This window comes from Pseudorasbora parva, chromosome 10 (assembly GCF_024679245.1).
Source record: "Pseudorasbora parva isolate DD20220531a chromosome 10, ASM2467924v1, whole genome shotgun sequence".
Classification (NCBI taxonomy): domain Eukaryota; kingdom Metazoa; phylum Chordata; class Actinopteri; order Cypriniformes; family Gobionidae; genus Pseudorasbora; species Pseudorasbora parva.
Window position 1 is genome coordinate 6,881,726 of NC_090181.1, and position 27,529 is coordinate 6,909,254.

The following is a 27,529-nucleotide window of genomic DNA, read 5'->3' on the forward strand; positions in this document are numbered from 1 at the left end:
AGTGAGACAGTGAGTGCGTGAGACAGTGAGTGCGTGAGACAGTGAGTGAGTGAGACAGTGAGTGAGTGAGACAGTGAGTGAGTGAGTGAGTGAGACAGTGAGTGCGTGAGACAGTGAGTGATTCAGTGAGTGAGTGAGTGAGTGAGTGAGTGAGTGAGTGAGTGAAAAAAAAAAACACTGATTAGTTGACTACTCCCTCTTTTTGAGGCATATTGTTTTGCTAGTTATGATAATCTGGTTTTTCGTGTTGTGTTTTATTGTTTAACTTTCTGAATTCAGGGCAAAGCATTTCAAATTTTGGATAAATCATCTTTCTAATTTCCTTATAGTAGGGCAGCCGGTGAGGAAGTATTGCTCTGTCTCTACAGATGAGGCTCTCTTTGGGCAGACTGTTTCTGTCGATATCTATAGTCAGTTTCTATCTCTCAGGTAACAATTTAGGTACAATTAACTATGTTTTATCATCTTATACATCTATTTTGAAACAATGTCAAGTGTAAACACAAGTCATTATGGTTATTAAACTTTGCACTAATATAGTCACACTATAGCAACGCTCTGACACATATTTTTCTGTTCTAACTGTGCTTTTTCCTTCGTTGTTATAAGTAGCAGTGGGCGGTAATATACAAGAAATGTAGAGTTTTACACCCTCATGCCTATAACGTTCTCTAGGGATTCGACAATTCTGCAGCCTGAACCGCTGTAGGGAAACCAGCCTTACTACCGTACAGGCAGCCAAGATATACTGAAAGTCCCTTTAGCCTGTGGTGAAGTGTCCCTTTATATGTCTTTGAGAAAGAAAGGTTGCCGGTAAATAAGTAAACGATATCATCCGACATAAAAAAAAAAATATATATATATATATATATATATATATATATATATATATATATATATATATATATTTTTTTTTTTTTTTTTCAAATGTATTAAATAGCCAAACTAAAAATAATGTGTGGCGTCTGTACCATGCAAAAAGAAAACCAAAGAAATAAAATCAGTGTTCTTATCCAAATACAACTGACTTCCTGAAGTGACCTTAGTTCACCTCATTACATTGACCTCCCAAAAACCCACTTCCTTCCCACACTGCTCAACCTTCCCCGGTGACAGCCATGCACTACAAGTCTCCAAAGAATGTAAGGGCACCAGCCAATAGAAAGGTAAATAGCCCTGGCATTTCACTCTCTGCATTCATCAAACTTTTCATCCTCTATTTCCCTTCACATATAAACCCATATGCCTGAGGACATATGGAGAGGAGGTGAGTGTAATCATTCACTGGAAGTCCATTGCCTGAAAGAGGGCAGGAATGATTTGGCCTGTATGTTTTCATTTCCTTTCCAACCAAGTGCATCAACGCTTTTCCTGCTGGTACTGCAAGGCTGTTTATCTCCAAAAATCTGTACAGCCTTTCGTCTTTTTTAAGAACACTGTAGCATAAATAATGACCTCTTATCTTAATGGTGTTACTCATGTTGATTAAGTTATTTCCTAATCAAAACGACGTCATTTTAAACTTAAATATGCACTTACAGTCAAACTCCCTTAATACACTCTAGTTGTAACATGGATTCACATGCATCACAGGAAAATTCCTTTCGTTTGATTTCTGAATTTGGTTGAAACATCATGAACAAATTTTCATCCGACATAATCTAATGAGTATGTTAGTGTATTATGTAAATTGTGGGTCTACCACACGTACATTTACTCACCTTTTCATTCACAATACGTACAATCTAATATTGACAGCACTAAAAACATAACTTATTTACATATGAACAACTTTACAGACGTACAAATGTGTACAAATTGTGGCATTAATATTTTGATTCCATTCTATTCAATTGTCATATCAGTAATATTAGTGGCATTTATTGCCGCAGTTTACAACATTTCGCTCAGCTCTGTGACTTCTGCTGCAAAGTTTTTTCAAAAGATTACATAATTTAACACAAGACTTCACATCATATCCTTAAAACAAATAACATTGCTGTAATTGTGTAATCATTGTTAATCTTGTAATGTATATTTTCTTTGCCGTGGAACACAAAAGGCGTCTTCTCAATATAGTCCTCTGCTGCGACCAACAATAAATCCGTAAAATATGCCAAAACAGAAATAAATTCACAAAAGTAATGCTCTATAATCCACATTTCTAGAATCCATATGTTTGGATTCCATATTCTCAGCAACACAAATGTCAAATCCGGCATATGTTAAAAAATTCAAAAATTGCCTCCCCAAAAACGTCACAACAGGCTTTCCGGCAGTAATAGCAAACGCTTATTGGCTATTGCCTGCTTTGTGACAGATTGGAGATCTGAGACCACCAGAGAGGGTCAAGTTCTTCACCACCAGAGTCGTCATTTGATTGACTTGGTACTGTTTTTTACATTTTTGCAATAAATAGATTACTGTGATACCACTAGCTTCAACCAATATAATTTAAATGTGAAGGTCTCCATTTCATAATAATTTTAATCAAATATTTTTATGATGGACATGGAAAAATAGCAACAACATAAATATTTTTTTCTTCAAGCAATCTTTTTTTATTATTATTATGCTCTGTCTACATCTCGACTGTTGGGTCATCTCAAGAACTTTTCTGGCAGCTTTGTTTATTCCTTTTTTTCTCATTTAAATTGCAGAATATTATCCAAGAGTGTTTTGTTTACAAAAAGAGACTCCCCTTTGGTCAATCTAAATTGTAGTTTCTTTTTCATCTTTCAAAGCATGATCATGATCATTCTATAATGTGTCGGATTCCTGCCAAGCGGCTGTATGTTTGAAACGAACAAGAGAACACAGTCAATGATTGAACAGCATGTGGAGCTGGTGCATTTGTCTTTCAAGTGCATGAGGTGCACCTGAAGAGTTCGTAATTTCCCAACCTTCTCTACAACCTGACTCTCTAATGAGGCTTCCTTAACTCTTGCACCCCACTTATTTCCCCTTCAATTTCTCTTTCATTCTGGCTCTTATACATTTCATTCCCATTCTGCCTCCTTTCAACTCCCTTTTGCTCCCCGAAAAAAGATAAAATGATTATTTTTACTGTACTGTATATGGTGACATTCTTCGTTCCGTACTCAACCACATCCACATCACAAGTTAAATTTGAATGGTTCAAAGTTTGAAGCAGATAACTTTTTTAATTTCCTTTAGGTGGATGTGATATACTTAATGAAAGTCTTTTTTAACGTCTCATAATTAATGTATTTATCAGATGTGTCTGCAAATTAAAAATACCTCTAACTGAGAGCTACCACCTTTATCCAGATCTCTATTAAAGTCGCTTTACTACACTACAAAAAGAACATTTTACAGTCATCCACATGGAAATATTTCTACCTAACAAGACTCCTGAAATTAAATGTAGTTGATGAGCAACGCTGTAGTATAGGGAACACATTCACAACAACTTTTGCCTCAAACTCCTAATTTACGGCTTATTAATAGTTAGTAAGGTGGTTAAAGGGGGGGTGAAATGCTGTTTCATGCATACTGATCTTTTTACACTGTTAAAGACTTGGAATCCCATACTAAACATAGACAAAGTTTCAAAAGTTAAGGTGGACGTTTGATGGGAGTATTTCTTTGTCAAAAATACTACTTCCGGTTAGTCATAAGTTTCGGCAAGTTTTTTGAGATCATGCGTCCCCTTTGACGTTAATGGGGGCGGAATTTCCTTGTATGGGCCTTACGGACAATTCTACCGGAAGCGCGTGAGAGAGAGAGAGAGAGGGAGAGAGCGAAAGTAACAGCCTACCCCCATTAAAGCGCTGGCTCGTAGGCTGCTGCACAGGTGATGTGCACATAACAATGTCACCAAAAAAGTGCGTTTTTGGTTGCCAGACCAAGACAGTCCTGCACAGATTCCCCAAAACCCCCGCGTTAAGGCAACAGTGGATGTAATTTGCTTTTCCGGATCAGCAACTGAGTTGCGCGAATGTTTATATCTGTTCACTGCATTTCGGTGCCGACTGTTTCATAAACAAGGCCCAGCTCGACGCCGGATTTTCCCGATCGCCTAATGCTGAATGATGGAGCAGTCCCAACGTTAGAACCGCAGGCTGTGAGTAAGACTGCTTCAAATGTCTGTGTTTTTGCCTATTCTCATCAAGTAGCCCAAACATGATCACGTATAGTTAATTGATCAATGGAGCATGCGATGTGTAGTGCGTGTACATTTGTTTAGCTGGCCACTATATGTGTAACTTTATGTTTGTGTATTGTAAAAGCACTCCAAACAACAATACACAAAGAGGGGGGAAATATGTCGAACTAAATAAGCACGCTTCTTCATTCAAATGCGCTACTATTCCGTGTCTTTCTATGTAAACACTAACTTAACCTGCCGTGCAAAACCAGTCCGCTTACTGTCTACACAAACCACGCGTAAACACACAAACACACGTGCACAACTGCACTTCCCACATGTACACCTTCAAAGACAAAAATACGACGATATAATTCAAGTATAAATATGTAAATAACACAAGCCGCTAAGCATATTATATAGTTAGTGTATAACTTGTACCACATACAGACGTCCTGCTCTAGTCGTTTTTGCTGCTGCTCCTGTTCAACTGCAGCCTCTGGGTCTGATTCCGGATCATAGATGTATGGCTGTATCTGATTAAAAGCCATATTTTTGTTTTGAATAAAGTTTTTCCCGCTGTTAGGGATGACATAGCTTTACGACGCACTCGACTCAATAGCAGCAGCGAGCACACGTCATTATTTAGCTCCGCTCACACGACACGCCCCCACCCGCTCAGCTTTTTTCGGAAAGACTCGGAACAGCGCATCTTTCTTATATAATTATAAAAAAAATAAAGAGTTTTCGGAGATATGCAGGATGCAATGCTACTCTATAGGTACTCAAGATTGACATGACACTGACTGAAACTGAGTGTTTCACCCCCCCTTTAAGTATAGCTATTGGTAGGATTAAAGCTACACGATATAACTCTTCCCTCCACTAGAGGGCACCTATTTAAAACAAAGACGCAGTTTGGTGACGTCAAGTTTGAACTCAGAATCTTGGGACATGTGGTCTTCACCTCACAGCCGGTGGAAAAGAATCGGGATAGGGCTCGGGCAGAAATCATGTAGATGGATGCGATTATTAACGTTACTGTAGTGTGAAACAGAGCAGGAGCGAGTGTTGAGGAGCTGAGCAAGGCTGCTGGAGCGATTGTTGCGCAACACACGGCTCGTAAGCAGCGGGACTTTTATTATGACAGGATGGGACACAGCGGGCGCCATTTCCGGTCATGAGTATGAGGTAATGCAGCTCTGTTTATCACATTAGATACATTTAATAGTGTTAATAGTTAAAATGATGTTAAGACTTTACTCTGTGCGTTCGCTCAGCGGCTGCTGTGACACTTGTTCACACTACTAAGAGTAAAGCATTTCTGCAAAATATATATTTTTTGGTGATATGCACAGATATGGTGCAATTGACAAGCGACTCCCTCACACATTCAGGTTCCTTGGTTAAAATGTTCTCATAATTTACAAATAGTTGGAAACATTTGGAATATTATTCCATATTAAGAAATTCCATAAATTAACTGAACAAAATATATAACACTGGCCTGGTGGTTTTTGGATATTTTACTGCAAAAATCCTACATAGTGCACCTTTAAGGGATGTAGAATATGGTCACGCAGAATAAGCCATTAATATGTGCTTTATAAGTACTAATAAACAGACAATATACATGCTAGCAAGCAAATAGTTAATAGTGAGAATTAAACTAAAGTGTTACCCATTTCTTGCAACCATGTGCAGTCAGGTTGATTCAGTCTTATTTTTATATTTTTTTATTCTAATAAAACCATTCAGATCTTACCATGTGAAGCACATCGTTGAGAAAACATGTTTTACAGTATAAAATGTAAGCACTTTACCTTCATCCCACCCCTGGGAACTAGCTTTTGTCTTTGCCATTGTCTGGTCTTTCGCCCAGGAGTCCTCAGCTGATGTTAAACTCCAGGCGAACTCAGGATAATATCCAGCAGGCCTACGGTCACAAGACTTTCCCTTTGAAGAGCAATCTGAAAAAGAAGAGAGAGAGAGACAGAGATAACAGTTGACTATATGCAAAGATTAGTTAGCATTTTTAAGATGTTGTTTGGTATGTTTGTGGCCACTTTTAGAGGCCTTCAGTCTTATTCCCATGGACTGTAGAGCTTAGCTCCAACCCTAATAAAACATTCTTTTTTAAAGGATTCTTCAAACTCCTCAACCTTCTAGTATATTGGTCTCTAAACGCGATCGGGGTGCGTTTTCAACCAGATTATTGCAAATGTGTCAGTCAACCATGCTGGTTAATGATGTCAGGGAGGTGGTGGTCTTTTAATGAATCCCTTTGAGATCAAACGAATGCACGATTTTTTACTGTAAATTAATGACATGGCATCTGAAGACTAATTCTAATTTTTCTCAGTTATTTTGCTTTATTTCCATATTCATTGATATGCTCGTTCTTACATTCATGTGCACTGTTCAAAAAAGGTGCTTTAAAGGTTCAGTGTTTTAGTGGCATCTAGAGCCGAGGTTGTGAATTGCATTTCGAAGCACATAGAGAAGCTACGGTGTCCGACACAGGACAAAGATGTCGTCTGAGACAGCAGAGAGTAGCTAGCGCTCACTAGAGCAGTTTGTCCCTTTAGGGCTACTGTAGAAACATGGTGGGGGAAAATGGTGACTTCCCTGTAAGGGGATCCGGAGTGTGTAGAGTATGTATAGGGAACACATTCACAACAACTTTTGCCTCAAGCTCCTAATTTACTGCTTATTACTAGTTAGTAAGGTGGTTAAGTATAGCTATTGGTAGGATTAAAGCTAAACAATATAACTCTTCCCTCCAGTAGAGGGCACTTATTTAAAACAAAGACGCAGTTTGGTGACGTCAAGTTTGAGCTCAGAATCTGCAGCGAGTGTTGAGGAGCTGAACAAGGCCGCTGGAGCGATTGTTGCACAACACACGGCTCATAAGCAGCGGGACTTTTATTATGACGGGATGGGACACGGCGGGCGCCATTTCCGGTCATGAGTATGAGGTAACGCAGCTCTGTTTATCTTATTAAATACATTTAATTGTGTTTAAAATGATGTTAAGATGTTACTCTGTGCGTAGCGCTCACTAGAGCAGTTTGTCCCTTTAGGGCTACTGTAGAAACATGATGGGGGAAAATGGTGACTTCACTGTAAGGGGATCCGGAGTGTGGATTACAGGTTAGATTACAGGGAACACATTCACAACAACTTTTGCCTCAAGCTCCAAATTTACTGCTTATTAATATTTAGTAAGGTGGTTAAGTATAGCTATTGGTAGGATTAAAGCTACACGATATAACTGAAATTGAACGTGATTCATCTTTTGACAAACCTATTATGTATATTATATTGAATTGCTGTCAATAGATCGTCTTAAATATGACACAGTGGATCTTTAAATAGGTTGAAAAACTAAAAGACATAAAATGACATTTGTATTTATTCAAAACAAAAGATATAGGTTGTACAGAATGTCAGTTTGCTTATTTTGCTGAAGATATGAATTTAATACGCCCACATCATGTACACAAGAAACTATGCTTCTAACCAAAGCTCTAGAGCTGTCATTCCCTTTGAAAAAACTAATTTGAAAAAAAAAAGTTTTTTTTAATTTATTTTTTACTACATTTCTTTTACATCTACACTACATTTTTACAAAACAAAACCTACATTTGCCACAAAAAAGAACAACATTGTACCTTTTAAAGCAGTCACTGTGGTGTGGTGCAAGTTCTGTCCTTCAGAGCTGGTGTCCTGCAGAGATTACCTCCAACCATACTAAGCCACCGTAGTTTAAAACCCATGGCTCATTAAGTACTTCACTATTGAGATGCATATGCTGATTCTTAATCTTGATCTGTGTGCGTTTAAACGTTCCCTACTGGAATGCATTTAAAATCAAAATTCAGAATGTCTGATCTGTGGCAAGAAATTATTATTGGTGAAAATTATTTATTTATATTTTTAGTCTGTGATAAGTTTAGTAAAATTTTTGTTTATGGCTTCTTATGATTTGAACAATGTATGCGTTTTGTTAACATCGTAACAGAAATCAGAAACTCATATAAAAAGCCAAGAGTCAAACTGCTCAACAAGAGCACCGATCACCATAATGGTGACCAAACAATTTCAATAAAACATTTAATCCTTTACCAGATACTTTTATCTAAAGCGACTTACAAATTGGGAGAACAATAGAAGCAACTAAACAAACAAGGGCAAAAGCCTCCAAGTGCTGTAAGAAGTAGAGGTCTTCACAGGTCCAAAAATTCGTACCCGAACCCGAAGAGACCTGCAATGTTCCACACAGAACCGACCCGGATCCGTCTACTATTTCAAAAGCTGGACCCGGACCCGTGCTGATCCGAGAAATGTCAAAAATGTTGTACCCGGAACCGACATCGACCCGTCTATTATTTGATAGCTGGACTCGAATCGATGGGAAGACAGACCCGACTGGGCCCGACTATAAACTGCTTTTAATATGTTAAGCTAATAAACAAGATGCGGAAAATAACTTTATAGCCGTTATAGCGTTAAAGTATTACAGTATTCCTCTCGTGTTCAAAGCATGCTTGATTCACTCGTCATTTTAGCTGTAAAAGTCCACTTCATGTCACGGTGATCGATTTATGCGTCTTTGCAGATTTGCATTTTAACTCGCATAATAACTTTGACTGTTTGCTCTTTTAATCTAATAACTATTGCTCGTTCAGTGCCATGGCTGCGGACGTTAGCATTATTATTTGCCATATTCTCTGTGAGCTGAGTCTGACTACCAGAACTTTAAGATTAAACAAGACGGTTCATTCATATTATTTTTACAGTCACAGCGGAAGCTCGGGATGCTATAGAAACATGATACGCGCTTGAAACATTGCTATCGCGCGGTAGCTGGAGCAACCTGAAATATGAGCTTATTTACGCCATTTGAGCAGCACAGAAAACATTTGTGTGACAGTTCATCTGAGGTCTTGTGGCTGATTTGAAATATATTGTTGAGTACATTATTACCGCGCGCATGCATTAAATCAGCCCGCTTTCTAAACGGCTAAGAGCGCTAGCGAAAGAGAAAGAGCTCGTGTTTTTTTATTTATTTTTTTATTTCTAAACCTTATTTCCCGGCTCACACTTTTCTTATCCTAATTTAGCAATTTGCAAGTTACACAAAACACACAAGCCATGCCGACTCTCACGGCCAGGTGTTCTCCGAGTCCGATTGATGTATTACATAGGCTACAACGTTAAACAGACCCGGGACCCGAAGTAATAGATTGGGACCCGACCCAAACCCGGCTGACCATTTATAATATAAACCCGAACCCGTATGGGTCCCGGGTCGGATTGCGGGTCTCGGGTGCCCCGTGAAGACCTCTAGTAAGAAGTCTCAGTTAATCAAACCATCAACATTCAAACCCCTGTTAATTCTCTTCTGTAGGTGTCTTTCAGGGTTGGAGTCAAACTCTGGAGGACAGCGGCTCTTGAAGACCAAACATGCCTACCCCTGCTCTAAGAAGAGGAAAATAATGGTATAATTGTACCCTAAGGACCAATTGTATACCTTTAAAGTACAGTTGTACGTTTTGTTCCCCAAGGAACAAAATGATATGTGCACTGTTCCTTTTTTATCTGAGAGTGTACACATGCAGTTTCAGTGCAGTTTCCAGCTTAAATGAACACAAGCACAAGTAAAACAGCACTGAAACAGCATTAGGTGACGTCACCAATTACTTATCACTTTTGATTCTGGCTTTCTTTCTATTTTGATTCTTCTTGATCTCAGTAACACTTTCAACACTGTGGATTTCTCAATTTTACATGCTTGTTTAGAATCTGAATTTGGCGTTTCTGATACTGCAAGCTTTTGGTGGTAGTAAACGTAATACGTGCATAAGAAATAAGAATACCATGTGTAAGAATTCAAAATAAAAAACAAGGATAATTAAAACTGTTTGTCCATTTATCCGCCCATAACCATCCATCCATCTGTGTATCCATCTGTGCATGCATCCATCCATCCATCCATCCTGTAGCAAGTTCGATATAGTAAGGAAGGAAGAGGACACAGGGGTCGGCTGGACTGTTGATGCGTATCTTTATTTTCTCTTTCTCAATGTCAATAACACACTTCTTCGTGTGTTCTCAGTCAAACTCATAAGCAACAATAACTTCCGGTTCGCGGCACTTCCGGCTTCCGGGTAAACTCAGTCTCTGTGTACTCGCACCAACAGTCCGACTCTCTCTCCCTGGTCTCCGGTTCCGCTGGTGTTTTATCCCGTCTCCGCGCTCATTACTGGAACAAGAGACAGGTGTTATTGATCTGCGTCCAACCCACTCACTTACCGCTCGTCCCGCGGCCCTCTCTCCCGCTGCAGACCTCGCTGAACCACGCCCCCCTTGCCACACATCCATGTATCCATCCATCCATGTATCCATGTATCCATCCGTCCGTGTATCCATCCATCCATCCGTGTATCCATCCATCCATCCATCCGTGTATCCATCCATCCGTGTATCCATCCATCCGTGTATCCGTGTATCCATCTGTCCATCCATCCATCATCCATCCATCCATCCATCCATCCATCTGTGTATCCGTGTATCCATCCGTCCATCCATCCATGTATCCATCCATCCATCCATCCATCCATCCAACCATCCGTGTATCCATCCATCCGTGTATCCATCCATCCGTGTATCCATCCATCCATCCATCCGTGTATCTCTCCATGTATCCATCCATCCATTCATATGGATGTAAATTAATGTAACAAGGAAAAAAGCTTTTCTTAATTTTTTTAATTCATTTTTTTATACCATCCCAAAACAATACCAGCAGATGAAGTTTCAGAAGAAGGCAGCAATGGCTTTCCTTGAACTCACTGTTTTCAATTGAGATCCTAAAGTGCGGCATGTGAAGAAAAACGTATCGTGAGAGAAGGCAATGCCTCCATTGCACTATGATTATTTCATTATACTATCATGATAATACCCACCAATCATGGTCTTTTCAACGCTATGATTGGCTGATTATTCTGTCAAGGCTGATTACAGCCACTCTTGCTCGCGACAGGTCTGAAAATCTGCCTGAAGAGGTCAAAATGGTGGAATTTGACTATTTTCAATGTAAATTCCTCACTCATAGTACAATACATTCAGTTACATCCAACCTTGAAATGATGACCTGCGAGTAAGTTTGGTTAAGGTAAAGGTTCACTTGTGGCATTTATGGAAGATTTATTGACTACAAATGCAAAAGCTGGTGACCATAATGTACTGCAAATTATGTTCTATATGATTTCTAACTGTTAAAATCTCATTTGATTAATTTCTTTTAATGTTCCGACAAAGTTGAAAAAGTTCAACTTTAAATGCTGTACCTGTTTTTTTAATCCGTTTGACATTTGAATATAGTTGTTTATAGACTGATTGTTGCCCGAGCTCACACTGAAGTCAGGTCACCCATCTTCAGAGATGGTTCTAATTAAAATGTATTGCTTAAGGTCAAAAACTGTGTGGAGGTGATGGATGAAATGTGTCTTCAAAAGGACAAATGATCATAGCTGTGCCAAATTACAGTTTGTACTGAAATGGATGTCATTGGTTATAAGTTCAGTCAGGAGTGTAATTTGATTGGCTTCTTAGCCTAGTTAGATGGAGAAAAAGTCATGCTGTCCATCAAGCTTGTTAAAATGTGCTTTGAACTTTGAAGGTCTATATTAAATTGTAATTTAAACATTTTTTTCCCTTCACACAGCATATTTCAGGCATGCCCCATGATAACCATTGATGAAAATGAAATCTGTATTTAAATAAATAATAATAATAAAAATCCAACCATTGGAAATAAAAAAGTACTCACAGCTAAAGAAATATCTCTACATGAAAACCTTATCTTCAAGAGGCTAGAACATGTTAATAAATGTAAACTCAGCTAGATTGTTGAGTCTTAAATTGGAGTTTAGCGTTTGTAAGAGTGCAATGTCGGGTGAATGCAGATAGTCACAAAGTTTTAATTCAACAATGTGTCAAAGTGAGTTCATTAACATGGCTTATCTCATAAGCTTTTGACATAGCTCTGTAATGCTAATCATTTTAACACTGGCGTTCACACAAACGTGAATGTCAGAAACCATTCTTCAGGAAGTTCAGTATGATTATTATGTCCACAGCCATTTCCCACACTTTTCCTGTGGTTTTTCCATGTATTTCTGTATTCGTTTATTCTGCTAGAACGGCTTTCAAACCATTCCAACTGTGTTATGTTCCAACCACACATTCGTCTTGTATTCACTGGAGTGTTAAAAGCACCGGTGGGACCAGGTTGTTTATCAGAGGACTGCTGGTTGAAGCCCCAGGCGATGTACAAATCTGCGTGTTTTCTGTTCTTTTGCACGGTGTGTGCTTCCTTGGTACAAAATTTGGTGCTTCCATTGTTAAAGAAGGCAGATCCCAGAGGAAAAAGAAATATTGCCCAGAGGTTACCCTTTCATAGCTTCTACTTAAATGGAGTTCTTTGATACGTTTCATTTGTGGGATTTTTCCCCCTTTCTTTTTTTTCTATTAAATAACTTTTGTCTTTCCCAGCTTAATGTGCCAAGACAGCTTTAACCTCTTAATTTGTGCCCCTATTTAAAAAAAAAAAAAAAAAAAAAAAAATCTGAAAATGACACCCAAATAAAAATGTCTGCAGCTCTTAAACCCTTTATGGTCTATATTTATAAATCTGCTCTTATTTTGATCTAAACACTCGGAATCATAATAAGCTACATTATGCATGTAAGCAGTGGTGTAAAGTAAAGAATTACAAATACTCTCATTACTGTAATTAGAGTAGTTTTTCTCAGGAATTGTACTTTTTGAAGTAGTTTAAAAACAGTGTACTTTCCCTTGAGTACATTTTTAGAGCTGTATCGGTACTTTTACTGCGCATTATTTCCCCTAAACCTGCCGTCGCTACATCATGTTTATTTTTTCCTGTCAACATGATTGGCTAAGACGAATAATCAGTCCTGTGTCTCCATGCGTCACGCGCAACTCCCTTCAAATCAACCATTGCGACCAGCCTAGAGTAAGAGGCAAGCGCTTTATGAAAGGGGGCTGTTGCTGGTTACTGTATGACTGAAATTGTTAAATTGCCTTAAACAATTACTAAAGATTGACCGATGATTTTTACATTTTCTGAAACACGCAAAAATGGTACGTATTCTGTTAGTGCTGTGTATTCTGTGTACTTTTTATAGAGAACATCCATTGCAATTTAAGACGCATTCATTGTACTGCTTTAAGAATTTTTTTTTTTTTTTACAATAAAATTGTTAATGTACAACGCTTTGCAACATTTTTTAATTAACCGCAAGAAAACCTACAGAATGGTTGTCATAATTGTTACCAGATTATTGGTTGTGTTCTCAAATATTACATGGCTGTATTTTTTGTGCTATAGCAGTCAAAAATAAAACTATAGTCAAAGAAATATTGAAATACTGTTGGTGATCTCATGTTTTTGTTCTTACTGAGAATCATCCATAAAAGGGTAATCTACATTTTGAATTTTCAAGGTGGAATAACATTCATAACATAAAAATAAAAATAACTTTTAAAAGGGCTACTTTTCACTCCTACTTTGAGTAGTATTTAGGAAAGGTACTCTACTAGAACTACATTTCTTGACGAGTAACAGTACTTCTACTTGGGTATGCTTTTCAGTACTCTTTCCACCACTGCATGTAACGGACTTCACTTTGGAAAAAAAGGGATATTTTAAATGTTAAAAGCCTGAAAATAACCTAACCGTAAAACTTAATGTCTGATCATGTTCAGATTCAAATTTGAGGAGAATACTCTCTCAGAAATGTTGCTTCTGTAAGATTTTATGTCAAGAAAAGTCTAGGTGTCATTTTAAAAAGGCCTTTTATTGCAGAACATTTGTAATCGTAAAGAGTATTTTTAGTTTTTTAATTCAAATAAATCTGCTTAAATAAAACTTACAGTTCCTGAAAAACTAAGTTACCAATTTACAGAATTTACAAAGTGTAAAAAAACGAATTTAGTTGAGAGAAAGAAATGAAAGCTCTAGCATAAGTTCTGCTGGGAAGACTCAATTACCACGTCACTTAATGCCTTCACTCTAATCCAATGATATTCTCATGCTCACGGTATAAAGGCTCTGTACTTACACATGTTTGAGTTCGCAGATACTGAAGTGACGATTACCCCCATCCTCCCCACCACCACCAGGATGGCCCTGTCCATACCCTACCGGGGGGTCGGCTGCGCCCCTGCCCTCGTCTTCAGGCAGGAATTGCAGATCCGAGACCCTCGGATTATGCTCTTCGGACGGGGCCTATGCCAAAATGACTCTGTACACTATCAGCTTGCTGAGCTGTTAATAAATGCACTATTGTCAATATATTTCTCCCCGAGTCTTTCTGGTAGAACTGTCTGTCATACAGTCTGAGAGCTGCGCTAAGGTGTGTGTGTGTAAACTGACAGACGTGTACGGGAGTCAATGCAAGCGTAAGCAAGAGTAGTATTCACCAATGTTGTTTACATAAAATTGCACAAGATGTCGCCTTTTGATTGGTTACTATGTCCATCCATCAAAACCTTTTTGGCAAAGCATTGGCTAGGCACTGACTGGTTTTATCCAACAAAAAATCATGGGTGCTATGATTGATACCTTGCAAGCCTGTAATGCACTTACTGCATATCACCCTGTGATTCAGTGGAAGACTCTGAAGTGGGGAGGTTAGTGGCACAACAGCTATCATTTTGAGCTCAGAGCTATGTCACAGGTCAGCCCTGCCCAAAAGTTATAAAACACTGTGACTTTTGAGTTTCCTGGACAGCCTTGTGACAATGTTGACTCCACCATTGCTAAATGTTTGGGGTGAGTTTATTGTTTTTTCAAACCAATTGTGGACATAGTGAGTGTTCAGTGGCCTGTTGCACAAAGCTGGTTTCAGTTGTTACCCAGGTAAGTTTGAGATAAGTTTGAGCAAACTCTGGTTTCTGTTTTCGGGCTCAAGAAGGTGGATTGGTTTTTATCTGTGTTCATCACCATGGTAACTTACACTACACGGCTAACCTGGACCAATCAGCTGCCAGTAAATATGCAATTAAGCCACACCCCCTGTATATCTCGTTCCAAATTAAAGCAGTTTATAATGAACAGAAGTTTAGAAATAAATTATTATATAGGTGTGTGTATGTGTATGTGTGTGTGTGTGTGTGTGTGTGTGTGTGTGTGTGTGTGTGTGTGTGTGTGTGTGTGTGTGTGTGTGTGTGTGTGTGTGTATGTATGTATGTATGTATGTATATATATATATATAGACAGAGAAAGAGTTGACAGAGAAAGTTTATACCAAGTTTTGAGAGAAAGTTGAACTTGATCTAAACCAGGTTGGATTAATCTGGATTTGTCAACTCTAAACCTACTCTGAAACTCAGAGTTTGTTTGACTAGCTTCATGCAACAGGCCTCGGGTAATCTGAAGCCGTTTACAATTCCATTTGACGTTTATTGGCAAGTTTTTAATTTTTTATGTATCAGCATATCGATTCATGATCCGGAATCGAAACTTTGTTTTGAAATCGGTCCATCACTATACAAGTCATTATTATTTTTTGCTAACAAAAACTATTATTGTCGCTTCATAAAATGATTGTAGAGCCACTGAAGTGAGATGGGCTTTGTAACGACGTCTTTAGTGCCTTTATGGGTCTTGAGAGAGGAAATGACATTGGTGTCAATGAAGGCCTTTCTGAGCCATCGGATTTCAACAAAAATATGCTGCTGAAGTTACAGTAAAACACGACTTGGTGGCACTCAAGAACAAAACGCTTTGGCTGAGCACATATTGATACCGAAGAAGACAACGATGAAGCGAAAGTAAGTAGACGAAGATGATGCAACGAGGAAAGATGAATGTAGAGGTGCTGGTCTCTTTGGTGTCTGAACACAGAGAACTTTAAGACAAACGCCACAGCGACTACAAAAAATCTTAATAAGAAGGAGTTGTGGAGCGAAACTGCAGATCAAATAGGATTCGATGGAGAGTTTCCATTAAATTCTATTTGATCTGCAATCAAATCAAAAGCGCCATCTACTGTCAGGTAGTGAACGTGCAGGTTCACTCTGCGGGTCACCAGTCTAAAACAAAACCTTTGGGTATGAACACAAAGACGCGTCGTAAAAACGCTGCCGATAAGCATGCGTGATCAATTTCCCAGTGTGCACGAGGTTTATGCATCGATTTGTGCTTTATAAGTACTAATAAACAGCCAATATCCTAGTTATATGCATGCTAATATACAACTTCATAGTGAGATTTAGAACATAAACTGAAGTGTTACATATTTGTACTCTACAAATATGTTATATAAAGAACAAGATTCTAAATCCTAAGCATTTTTGGATTAAAGCGCTATTTCTAGCGGATCTGACCATTCTATCTGTCAAAACATTTCAGTTCACTGTTCATCCAAAGGTGGTGCTCTCATATCAAGTTTTAAAACATGCTGCATTAGAGCTTGTTAATATTTCATGACCTGACACTGGTGAAACTGCCTTTCTTACCACTTAGAGATTATCAACAACCATTGCTATGATAGTGAATTGTTTGTTAAAACCCTCATAATGGTTTTTAAATGCCAGAGGGGAAACTTAGGTCTCAATGAGCAACCCATTCTCACTCCCAAGGCGTCAAAAACCGAAGCATGGTCAACTGCCTTCCGCGTCACAATAAAGACGCTAAAGGTGCCCCAAGGCGTCATGTTTCGACGCGCTGGGTGTTCCATTCATTTCAGTGAGAAACCTTTGGCGTCATACACAGACGCGCTGGGTATTAGTAATGTTATCGTCATGGTGAAATTGTATTAGTTTATAATTTTGCCATTATGACATGTTGGAGTGTGTTTTTCAATTTAATCAGCAAGCATAATTTTATTTACATTTATTTTATTTACGCTATTTAGACATGCTTAACATGTAACCCAACCCCATCCCATCCCTAAACCTACCCATTTGTCTGAACATGATATAAAACACAGGATATAGCCTGACATATACGACTGCATACACAAGTTATTCAAAAAAGTTAAATAATCCAAGTTTTCCGAGGCCAAACGATTGATTTGTATGAAGAAAATCCCGAAAAGCGATCAGCATCTCCATCCGCAGAAGATCATCAACAAACACAATCAAATTTCAAATATTGGCGCCGGTTACGTGAGATTTCATAGTGAAATTGCATTGGCTCTCGTATGTCTTGTGACCAGTTGCGTCATTACGTCAGCATTGATTGTAAAATGTCATTGGCTCTCGTGTGTCTTGTGACCGATTGCGTCATGCTCAGGAGTCTTTTGAATTATTTGAATGAGAAATGAATGAGTTCGTTCACGGGGCAGCGGGATCATCATTTCAGCGATTAAAACATCAAGATCGACTCTGTTCTTCACATGAAGATATCGTATGACTTCAGAAGACTTGGAATGCAACATGAGTTAATACTTTTATACTGCTTTGGTCAGTTTTTGCAATAAATACCTGTGTCTGTACATTTATTTGCCTGTTATGTGTTTTATATTGTTTAGATATGGGTAGGTTTAGGGTAGGAGTGGAGTTAGTTGCTCCGAAATATAAAAGTAGCCTTTAAATATTAATAAAATCATGTCTGCTTTTATAAACGCAAATAATTAAATGCGTCTGTTTATGACGCCAAAGGTTTATCATTGTAATGAATGGAGCACCCAGCGCGTCGCAAAATGACGCCCAGGGGCACCTTTAGCGTCTTAATTGTGACGCGGAAGGCAGTTGACCATGCTTCGGTTTTTGACGCCTTGGGAGTGAGAATGGGTTGCAATGAGATGTGAAATGCTGTGATGGCTCTTTTCAAGGTTGAAGAACAACAATAAATTGATTTCGGAAAAAGCTGTTTTTGTCTTCCTCTGACAGGACATGTTGCTCTGAGCACTCATTGAAAGTGTTCGAATTTTAAAAGTGTGGCGCTGAGCTTCCTGGTGCGAAGCTCAGCGCCCTTTAAGGGGTCACACACCAGACTCAAAGCTCAGCGTCTTGCCACATCTTTAAAATATTGAGCACCCCCATATTGCCAAAATTTGTTTCATAACACCCGCGAAGATTCGACCGTGAGATCGGTAGTCGAATCCGGTTCCGCATATCGATGCATCGAAATCTTTGACTATTCAGGGTCACCACTAATTGAAACCATGCATAAATTGCAAATAGAGTGCAATGAGTACAGTGATCCTTTTCAAACACTCCCGTGATGAAAAGAACAGGATTGTGGAAAGAAGTTCCACGATCAAGGAATTAGGGGGGCTAGGAGATAAGCCTGCAAATACAATTGCAGGTGTGAAGGACTAGAGATTAGTGGAAGGAAAGGATGATGACATTAGCATGGCATTGATCACAGACTGATCCCATCACATTTACCCATTGTTCACCTCAGTTCTGAAATGAGGTGTGAATGACTAGAGACTCAGACTCAAAAAACTGGTTTTGCCATGTGGCTTTAAGCAACAAAGGAATGATCCTGTATGAAAAGTGGACACACAATGGACAAAATGTAGCAAATCTCCTTCATATACTCCTTCATGAGAGCAGCACATCTTATTGAGTGTTGCTTGTATACATGCAAAACATATACAAACTTATATATTAAGATATACATGTATGCAGGTAAAAGTTTAACTTAACCCAATGATGTTTGGACTTTGTTTTCAACATAATGCCTAGGTTAATCTGAAATTGGTTTGGAAAAGGAACAACCTTAGAGACTCTGTTCTAGATATAAACTTTATGCTATGCTAAACCGTGGCCACCTTTGATGTCATCAGCCAATCAAAGCACGAGATATGAACGGCGCCAATTTGCAAATTCCCTCCTTCCCAGGAGAGATTAAAAGGTTCTCTCTCTGAGACAGTTTTTCCAAGTTCTGGCCTCCAGGATTCTGGTTCTAGTTTTCTGAGTGGGTGCAATTCCCTTTCTGGGTTCCAGCTCCAGTTCCAAGATACAATAAGCTGAAGGAACAAGCTGATCATTTATCTCTCTTGAAAGAGAGAAACAAAGGAGTTCTGCAAAAAGTGAGTTCAACGACCATTCAGCCACCCTCATTTTCAAGATATTCTTCTTCAGAGATCCTCCAGATCCGCATATTCCAGAGTGCCCAATCTTCTGTACGCACTTCAGAATCTTTTCGTCCTGCTTGTAAGGATCATCTGCACAGACGTTAGAACCTTCCACTTCAAGGCTCCTTCATCTGCATGTTCAGAAGAAGGACCTTATTTGTGCTTCAGGAGTTCAGGGGTTCAAGGCTGTGAAATGGAAGCCAACTCCTTTCATCCCACTGCAACGCAGCCCAGCAAGATGAAGACGTCACCGCTCTGACTCAGCACGTCACCAGACAGAGTGTAAATAAAACCATTATATTATGCAACTTGCTGAGCTGGGCTGCGTTGCAGTGAGATGAAAGGAGTTGGCTTCCATTACACACAGACACACACACACACGTCAGAAGATTCCTTCCTATAGGAATATATATATTCATATTCCTATAAGAAGGAATCTTCTCACACTCACCTTAGGTGATGTGACAAAACACAATATTAATATTAAATATTAATATTTAAGACCATATATCACTAGTTACATTGCATTTTATTTATTTGCTTTCCTGTATAAATAATGAAAAGAATAAAAATGAACATTTATGCGTTTGACATACACTTATTCATAGCAATGTACAATGCATTCAAAGTATAATACATTTAAGTTCATGCATCCCTCGGGAAGAGACCTTGTACATAAGTACAGTTTTATTCATTTTAAATGCACTAAATTAGACATTAGGCTACAGTTAAGTGTGTGTAAAAAAAAAAAAAAAAAAGACTTTAGACTTTAAATTTTATATTTTGACAGTTACAAATGTATTTTGTTACAACTCAAGCATATACCAAAATTATGAATAAGTGATCCATTTGTGCAGCACATTTCAGAGTGGATTGTTTTGTGATTTTTTTATTAATGCAGTGCCAGCTTTGCATTAGCTGTTATTAACCTCTTACACTCAGGGCCATTTTTTGGGATTTTCGCCTGGATTTGGCCTACCCAAATTGAAAAGCCTCCCATTCACACATACAGTGGTCTAGGTTCAAAATATTGGTGCCATTTTACAGGAAACCCTTTAAAGTTACATAAAACACTGCTAAAAGTGATAAACATGTAAGTATATGTTGTCTAAGCTGAAATAACCCCCCCAAAAATTAGGCGCTTTTTGATTTTTTTAATATAAATTAATGTTTGAAAGTGTGTAACTCAGGCCCTGTGTGCCCTAGGACCCTGCAGACAGTTTGGACTGTTTCCACTAAATTACAGAAAATAGTGGAAAAAAGAATTTTGTCTGTGTAAGTAAGTAAGTAAGTAAGTAAGCTTTATTTCTATAGCACTTCACAGACAAAAGGTCACAAAGTGCTTTACAAAATTAAAATATACACATAAAAGATATACACATACACATAACATACAAATATGATACATAAATACACACAAACATACAAAACCATAATTTCTAATTAAATGCTTGTCTAAAAAGATGCGTCTTAAGGTGTTTTTTAAAAGCTTCCACAGAGTCCAAAGCTCTCAAGGCTAATGGAAGAGAGTTCCAGAGCCTTGGAGCCACTACACAGAAGGCTCGGTCACCTCTCGTTTTAAAACGTGTTCTAGGAACAGTTAAAAGTTCTTGGCCTGAAGACCTCAAAGAGTGACCAGAATTGTATACATGCAGTATATCCTGGATATAAGAGGGAGCTTGATCATGCAAGGCTCTGTAAGTAATGGTTAAAATTTTAAACTGTACTCTAAAACTAATTGGAAGCCAATGTAGAGCCTTAAGTAAAGGTGTAATATGTGTTCGCCTGTTGGTCTTATTCAAAAGTCTTGCAGCTGCATTCTGTGCCACTTGCAATTTGTCCATGGAGGATTTGTTTAAACAAGTGTACAATACATTACAAAAATCGAGACGAGAGGAAATAAAAGCATGAATAAGCATCTCCATCTCATTTTTCGAAACCACAGATCTAATCTTAGCGATGTTCCTGAGATGGAAAAAACAGGAACGAACCACAGATTTAACATGACTGCTAAAACACATAGATTTATCAAAAATGACACCCAAATTTCGCACAACATTACAGTCCGAGGATGATAACGCCCCAATTGCCTGCCTAATCCTAGGAATAATGTTGTCTGGTGCGTGTTAGGCGGTGTCATGTTGTATGCCAGATTTACTCAAATGGGTCTGAAGGGATGACCCCTATTTTTTACCCCTTTTTCCCCTCCCCGACCCTGCTACCCCATTCCACCACCGCCTCCCACCACCATATACAGTGATATAAATGCAATATTCCAGTGTCATTAAATCAATTATATATGCTGGAAGCAGCTCAAAGTGTCTGCAGGGTCCTAGAGCACACAGGGCCTGAGTTACACACTTTCAAAAATTAATTTATATAAAAAAATCAAAAAGCGCCTAATTTTTTGGGGGGTTATAACAGCTTACACAACATCTCCTTAGATGTTTATCACTTTTAGCAGTGTTTTATGTAACTTCAAAGGGTTTCCTGTAAAATGACACCAACATTTTGAACTTAGACCACTGTATGTGTGTATGGGAGGCTTTTCAATTTGGGTAGGCCAAAACCTGGACCTGATAGCAAAGCCACCACAGCTTGTATGTGAACACAGCTAAGTGCTTTTGTCAATTCATTTTACGTGTGAAGATGAGGTGTTTACATCAGTTTCTTTTTAAAGGCATATCAGCAACAACAACAAAAATATTTTTTATAAGGGTCAACAAGAGGGTAGACAACAGTCACACACAAAATTAAATGCTTGGTTGGCAACACCGACATGAATCCTAGCAAGTGTTTGATCTGGAACACCCCAATTTGGAGATTTCACTCTCAAATGATTCTTATAGAGTTTGATGTTAGCATGTCTCTAAGCTAATTACACAGTACATATAGACAAAAAACACATCACATACACATTTAGGTAATTTATATATACACACTTCATTCACAAAAGCGTTGGGACTCCTACCTTTACATGCACATGAACTTTAATGACATCCCATTCTTAGTCCATAGGGTTTAATATGGAGTTGGCCCACCCTTTGCAGCTATGACAGCTTCAACTATTGTGGAAAGACTTTCCACGAGGTTTAGGAGTGTGTTTATGGGGACTTTTGACCATTCTTCTAGAAGCACATTTGTGAGGTCAGACACTGATGTTGGACGAGAAGGTCTGGCTCACAGTCTCCGCTCTAATTCATCCCAAAGCTGTTCTATCGGGTTGAGGTCAAGACTCTGTGCAGGCCAGTCAAGTTCCTCCACACCAAACTCAAACAGCGCTGCCTTTATGGACCGACACACTGTGCACTAGTGCACAGTCATGTTGGAACAGGAAGGGGCCATCCCCAAACTTTTCCCACTAATTTTGGTATGCTGAATCATTAAGAGTTCATTTCACTGGAAATAAGGGGCCACACCCAACCCCTGATAAACAACCCCACCCCATAAGCCCCCCACCACCACACTTTACACTTGGCATTTTCTCTGCTATCTTGGGTTTTTAAATAAATACATTTTGTTATGGTCTTCATTTTGAAAGATGCATGCAAAATTTGGTCAAAATAATGTATCCTATATATACCGCAGATCTGTTGTGTCCTTGGTCTCCGAAACCACACTCTTAAATAGCGTTTCTCCACCCTGCTTGTTTCAAATGAGGCTGAGAGAAATGATTCAACAAAGCCTGCGACAAGTTCTGGATGTGTCACACGGCTCCTGCACCCACCATAGGGGAAATCTAAGGGAGAATTGATGACTTACCAGATGGCCAAGGACACTGATTTTATTGGCCATTTATCCTCATTTAGACCCCTCACTTATCTAATGTCTTAATTCCCTGAATGTGTGATCATATCCCCTTTGACACTCGTTGAAGCAAACACTTAGAGTCGATCAGTCACAATGACCCTGGAAATGGCTGCAATTAAACTCGGAACATCTCTGGTTTCAAGTAATGGTTTCTTTGAGCTTTGTTTCCATCCACGTATTCACATCAAACAACATCACAAACCTTAATCCGAACTAGTGGAAAAAACAAGATGAAAGCATTTCACAAACTGAATATTCTCTGCATGCGAAACTTAGGTTTTACACACTGTCAAATAAAATAAAAATAAAAAAATGTATTATATATTAATATCTATACATCTATATATCTATGCATGCATGCTCCCTGTCACAAAGCTGTTGCAGAGATTTACATGACATTACACAGGTATGCCCTTTTTTCCCCGGTATAAACTTTTAACAAAGCTTCTGAAGGGCTGTTTTATGTCAGTTGATCTCTACCCGGTTGCAAAGCATTCTGTAAAAATCCTTATCCTGACAATGTGACCCATTTATTATATATAGTGGTGCTTATTAGAGACTTAGAGACTATTAGGCGGTACATTTTATCTCTGACATGATTCAATGTACTGTGTAAATGATTAAAAGACCTTTTCAGGGGACAAAAAGGTCCTTTAGTTTTAAATAACTAAATCCTAAACCACTTATTTCAGAAGATTTTGTTAAATATTGTTCAATATGCCGGAGTGTTCATATATAACCAGATTATTTGTTAAGCGGTATGGTTTTGGGATACAATTTCCTTAATTGCAACAGAAAAAAATAAAATAAAATTAGCATTGCTTAGAAAGCTTTTTAATGAAATTGCCCAACTTTATGCCACACATGCAAATATATATTCCTCTCATAGCCTTTCAAGTTCCTGAGAAGGACGTTTAGACAAATGCATCATAAAAACAGCAAATGGCATAGTTTTTGAACTTACAAGAACTTTTGCCACAGCTGAGCTCTCTCTCTCTCTCCCTCTCTCTCTCTCTCTCTCTCTCTCTCTCTCTCTCTCTCTCTCTCTCTCTCTCTCTCTCTCTCTCTCTCTCTCTCTCTCTCTCTCTCTCTCTCTCTCTCTCTCTCTCTCTCTCTCTCTCTGAGTGAATGCTGGGGGTGTGTGGGAGTTGAGCGCGTCGGTGAGAGCGTCTATGAGAGCGATTGTTGAAAACTCTGTCTTCAATACACTACTTTTCTTTTTCCCCCAACTTTTTATTTTTTATTCTTTCCCCTTCGCTGGACAGTCTTGTATAAGGTAGAAGAGAAATAGTTTTGTTTTCACTTGCGCGGTTTTCAGACGCCGAAATGGCGTCTGTTCCCGTGCAAGGAACGTCAGCTCTGTCACTCCGAAATGGGTGCAAATGTGTACCAGAGGCCGGAGTGACAGTGGAAGAACTACTCATAGTTGTAGGAGAGCAGGTGGGCTTTGAGAACGTAATTTCGGCCTCACGAATGAACAAATCTATCGTTGTGTTTTTAAAATCAGACTCCATGGTTAATCAGCTGACTGTGAGCGGAATATGGGTGAAGGAAAAGTTTGTCACGGTAACCCCGCTATCCGCTCCAGCAACTAAAATTATTATCTCAAACGTCCCGCCGTTTATATCTAATGAGACCATTACGAAAGAACTGCAGAGGTTTGGAAAGATTTCAAGCTCTGTCAGAATGATCCCTCTCGGATGTAAAAATAATGCGCTCAAACATGTTCTTTCTTTTAGACGTCAAGTATTGATGTTTTTAAACTCACCAGAGCGTACTTTGGAAGTTTCTTTCCGTGTTAATCACGGGGAGAATTCGTACATGGTTTACGCCAGCACTGAGACCCTGAAGTGTTTTGAGTGTGGTGACTTGGGCCATAAACGCTTTCGCGTGTCCGCATAAAGATGATCAGCGCGCGTCTACATCTCGTGGTGATGTAAATAATACTGAGATTACTGACCAACAAAAGAGCGAAAGTAAAGAACAGAGGAATGAGGGACAGGAGGAAGGAGCCACGGAGGAAGGCAAGATGCAGGAGGTGAGTGCGATTCATTTAAATGCTGAGAGTGTGGAGCAACATGGATGCAACTTTGTTTCTGATAAATCTGGAAATGTAATAGATGATATTGACAAGGGTGAGACCCAGAGTGCTGTTGTAAACGTGTGTGAAGGCAAGGATGTTTGCACAAGAGGAAGACTTGGAGGATAATATGGCTGATGAGATGGATAGTTTATCTCAGTGTACTGAGGATGGAGACGATGATCAGTGGGCAGATGGTTCAAGAGGAACTGATATGTATACTGTTGACCAAATTAATGCTTTTTTAGATAAAACAAAAGGAAAAGTTGGTGTTGAAGTAAGTAACTACTTTCCTGATATTGAGAAGTTTATTGCTTCTGTAATATGGGCTAGGAAAGTGGCTAGCAATGAGGAACTCTCACAACAGAAGAGGTTTCGCCTTAAGAAGCATATGACTGTTCTTAAACAAGGCAAAAAAGGCAGGGAAAGCGAGGGGGAAAACGAAATAACTTAAATGGCTTGTTTCCTTTCCTTTTCTTTCTGTATTTTCATCTTCCTTTTTCCCTTTCTTATGGAGATCTTGAGGGTGGGATCAATTAATGTAAATGGAATGAGGGATGGGAGAAAGAATGGTTTAATGTCAGAAATTATACGACTGAAAGATCTTAGTGTTGTTTTTTTTGCAAGAAACCCATAGTAGTCAAGATAATGAGATAGATTGGGGCTTGTGGTGGGAAGGAGAGAGAATTCTTAGTCATGGGACTAACTTAAGTGCTGGAGTCGCTGTGCTTTTTTCCCCTGCTCTCAAACCAAATATTTTATCAACAAATGAAGTGATACCAGGGAGATTATTGTTTGTAAGGGCTAAAATAATGAATTTAATTTTCTTGTTTGTTAACATCTATGCCCCTAATATAGGAGCAGACAGAGTACAGCTTTTTACTAAACTCGAGCGTACTTTAAAGCAACAGCAGGATGGGGACTTTATTGTATTAGGAGGAGACTGGAACTGTACGCTAGACTTTGTACGAGATAGGAATGGGGAAGAACCTCATGCACAGTCAGCTAGAGTTTTAGCTAATATAATAAAAAATCAAAAATTTTCAGATGTATGGAGAGAGTATAATCTAACAGCACGGCAGTATACATGGATGAAAGTTGGCAATGGCAATGTTTCTGGGGCACGACTGGACAGATTTTATATATCACAAAATATGAGAAATAAGATTATTAATACAGCTATTATCCCTACAGCTGTTTCGGATCATAAACTTATCACAATTGAGTGTGTTTTTGACTGAAAGAAAGCATATGAGTTATTATTGGCATTTCAATGTTAAACTTCTGCAAGATAAAAATGTTTTGTGAGAATTTTAAATTGTTTTGGGAAAGTTGGAAAAGTGAAAAATGTCTTTATGAAAGTATTACTCAGTGGTGGGAAGTCGGTAAAGCGCACATCAGAGGGTTTTGTCAACAATATGCATCTTACTCTTCTTTAATGTTCAAAAAAGACAGTAGAGGGGGTGGAAAAAGAGATTATGGACATTGAAAAGAGAATGAATGATAATGATGATCTACAAGAACTGTGGACTGAAAGGAAAAATCAGCTGAGCTCCTTTTTAAATGAAAAGGTTAAAGGAGCTCTTGTAAGAAGTCGCTTTCAAACAATAAGAGATATGGATGGACCTTCTTCTTTTTTCTTTAACTTGGAGCGAAAAGCAGGACAAGATAAACTGATGTATGTCTTAAAGGACAATAATGGACATAACACTTCAGACCCAGTGGTGATGCGCAAACTTGCTGTGGATTTTTATTCCAATTTATACGCTGCTGATAATTCAGATGAGCAATGTAGAAATGAACTGCTACAAGATCTTCCTGTTCTGACAGAGGAACATAAGACATTTTTAGAGACTGAGCTCACTTTTAAAGAGGTTACTGATGCTGTTTTGGGACTTTCCTCAGGACGTACACCTGGACTGGATGGTTTACCTGGCGAATTTTATAAGGCTTTTTGGGATGTTATTGGATATGATTATTTTGAGGTAATCCAAAAATGTTTTAATGATGGGATACTACCTTTGAGTTGTCAGAGGGCAGTTCTGACGCTCCTTCCAAAAAAAAGGTGACCTAACTCTTTTGAAAAATTGGAGACCTGTGGCAATTTTATGCTCTGATTACAAAATCTTTTCCAAATGTTTGGCTAATAGGGTAAATGGCGTATTATATACAATTATACATAAAGATCAGTCTTATTGTATAAAAAATAGATCTATAATAGATAACTTACATTTGGTAAGAGATACTTTTGATTTTGTCTCTGATAATAATGATAATGTAGGGTTTCTGTCACTAGACCAGGAAAAGGCTTTTGACAGAGTTGATCATACTTTTCTTTTTGATACCTTAAAAGCTTTTGGGTTTGGGGACAATTTTATTTCTAAAATAAGACTGCTGTAT

At 38.6% G+C, this 27,529-nt stretch overlaps 1 protein-coding gene across 1 annotated transcript in view; it reads right to left on the reverse strand.

Annotated features, from left to right (window-relative positions):
• alk (ALK receptor tyrosine kinase) overlaps window positions 1-27,529 on the reverse strand; it is a 592,666-nt gene that overhangs the window by 320,876 nt on the left and 244,261 nt on the right. Inside the window, exon 3 of the mRNA XM_067454971.1 lies at window positions 5,935-6,081. Within this exon, the coding sequence (XP_067311072.1) occupies window positions 5,935-6,081 (147 nt within the window). The remainder of the gene's footprint in view (window positions 1-5,934; window positions 6,082-27,529) is intronic.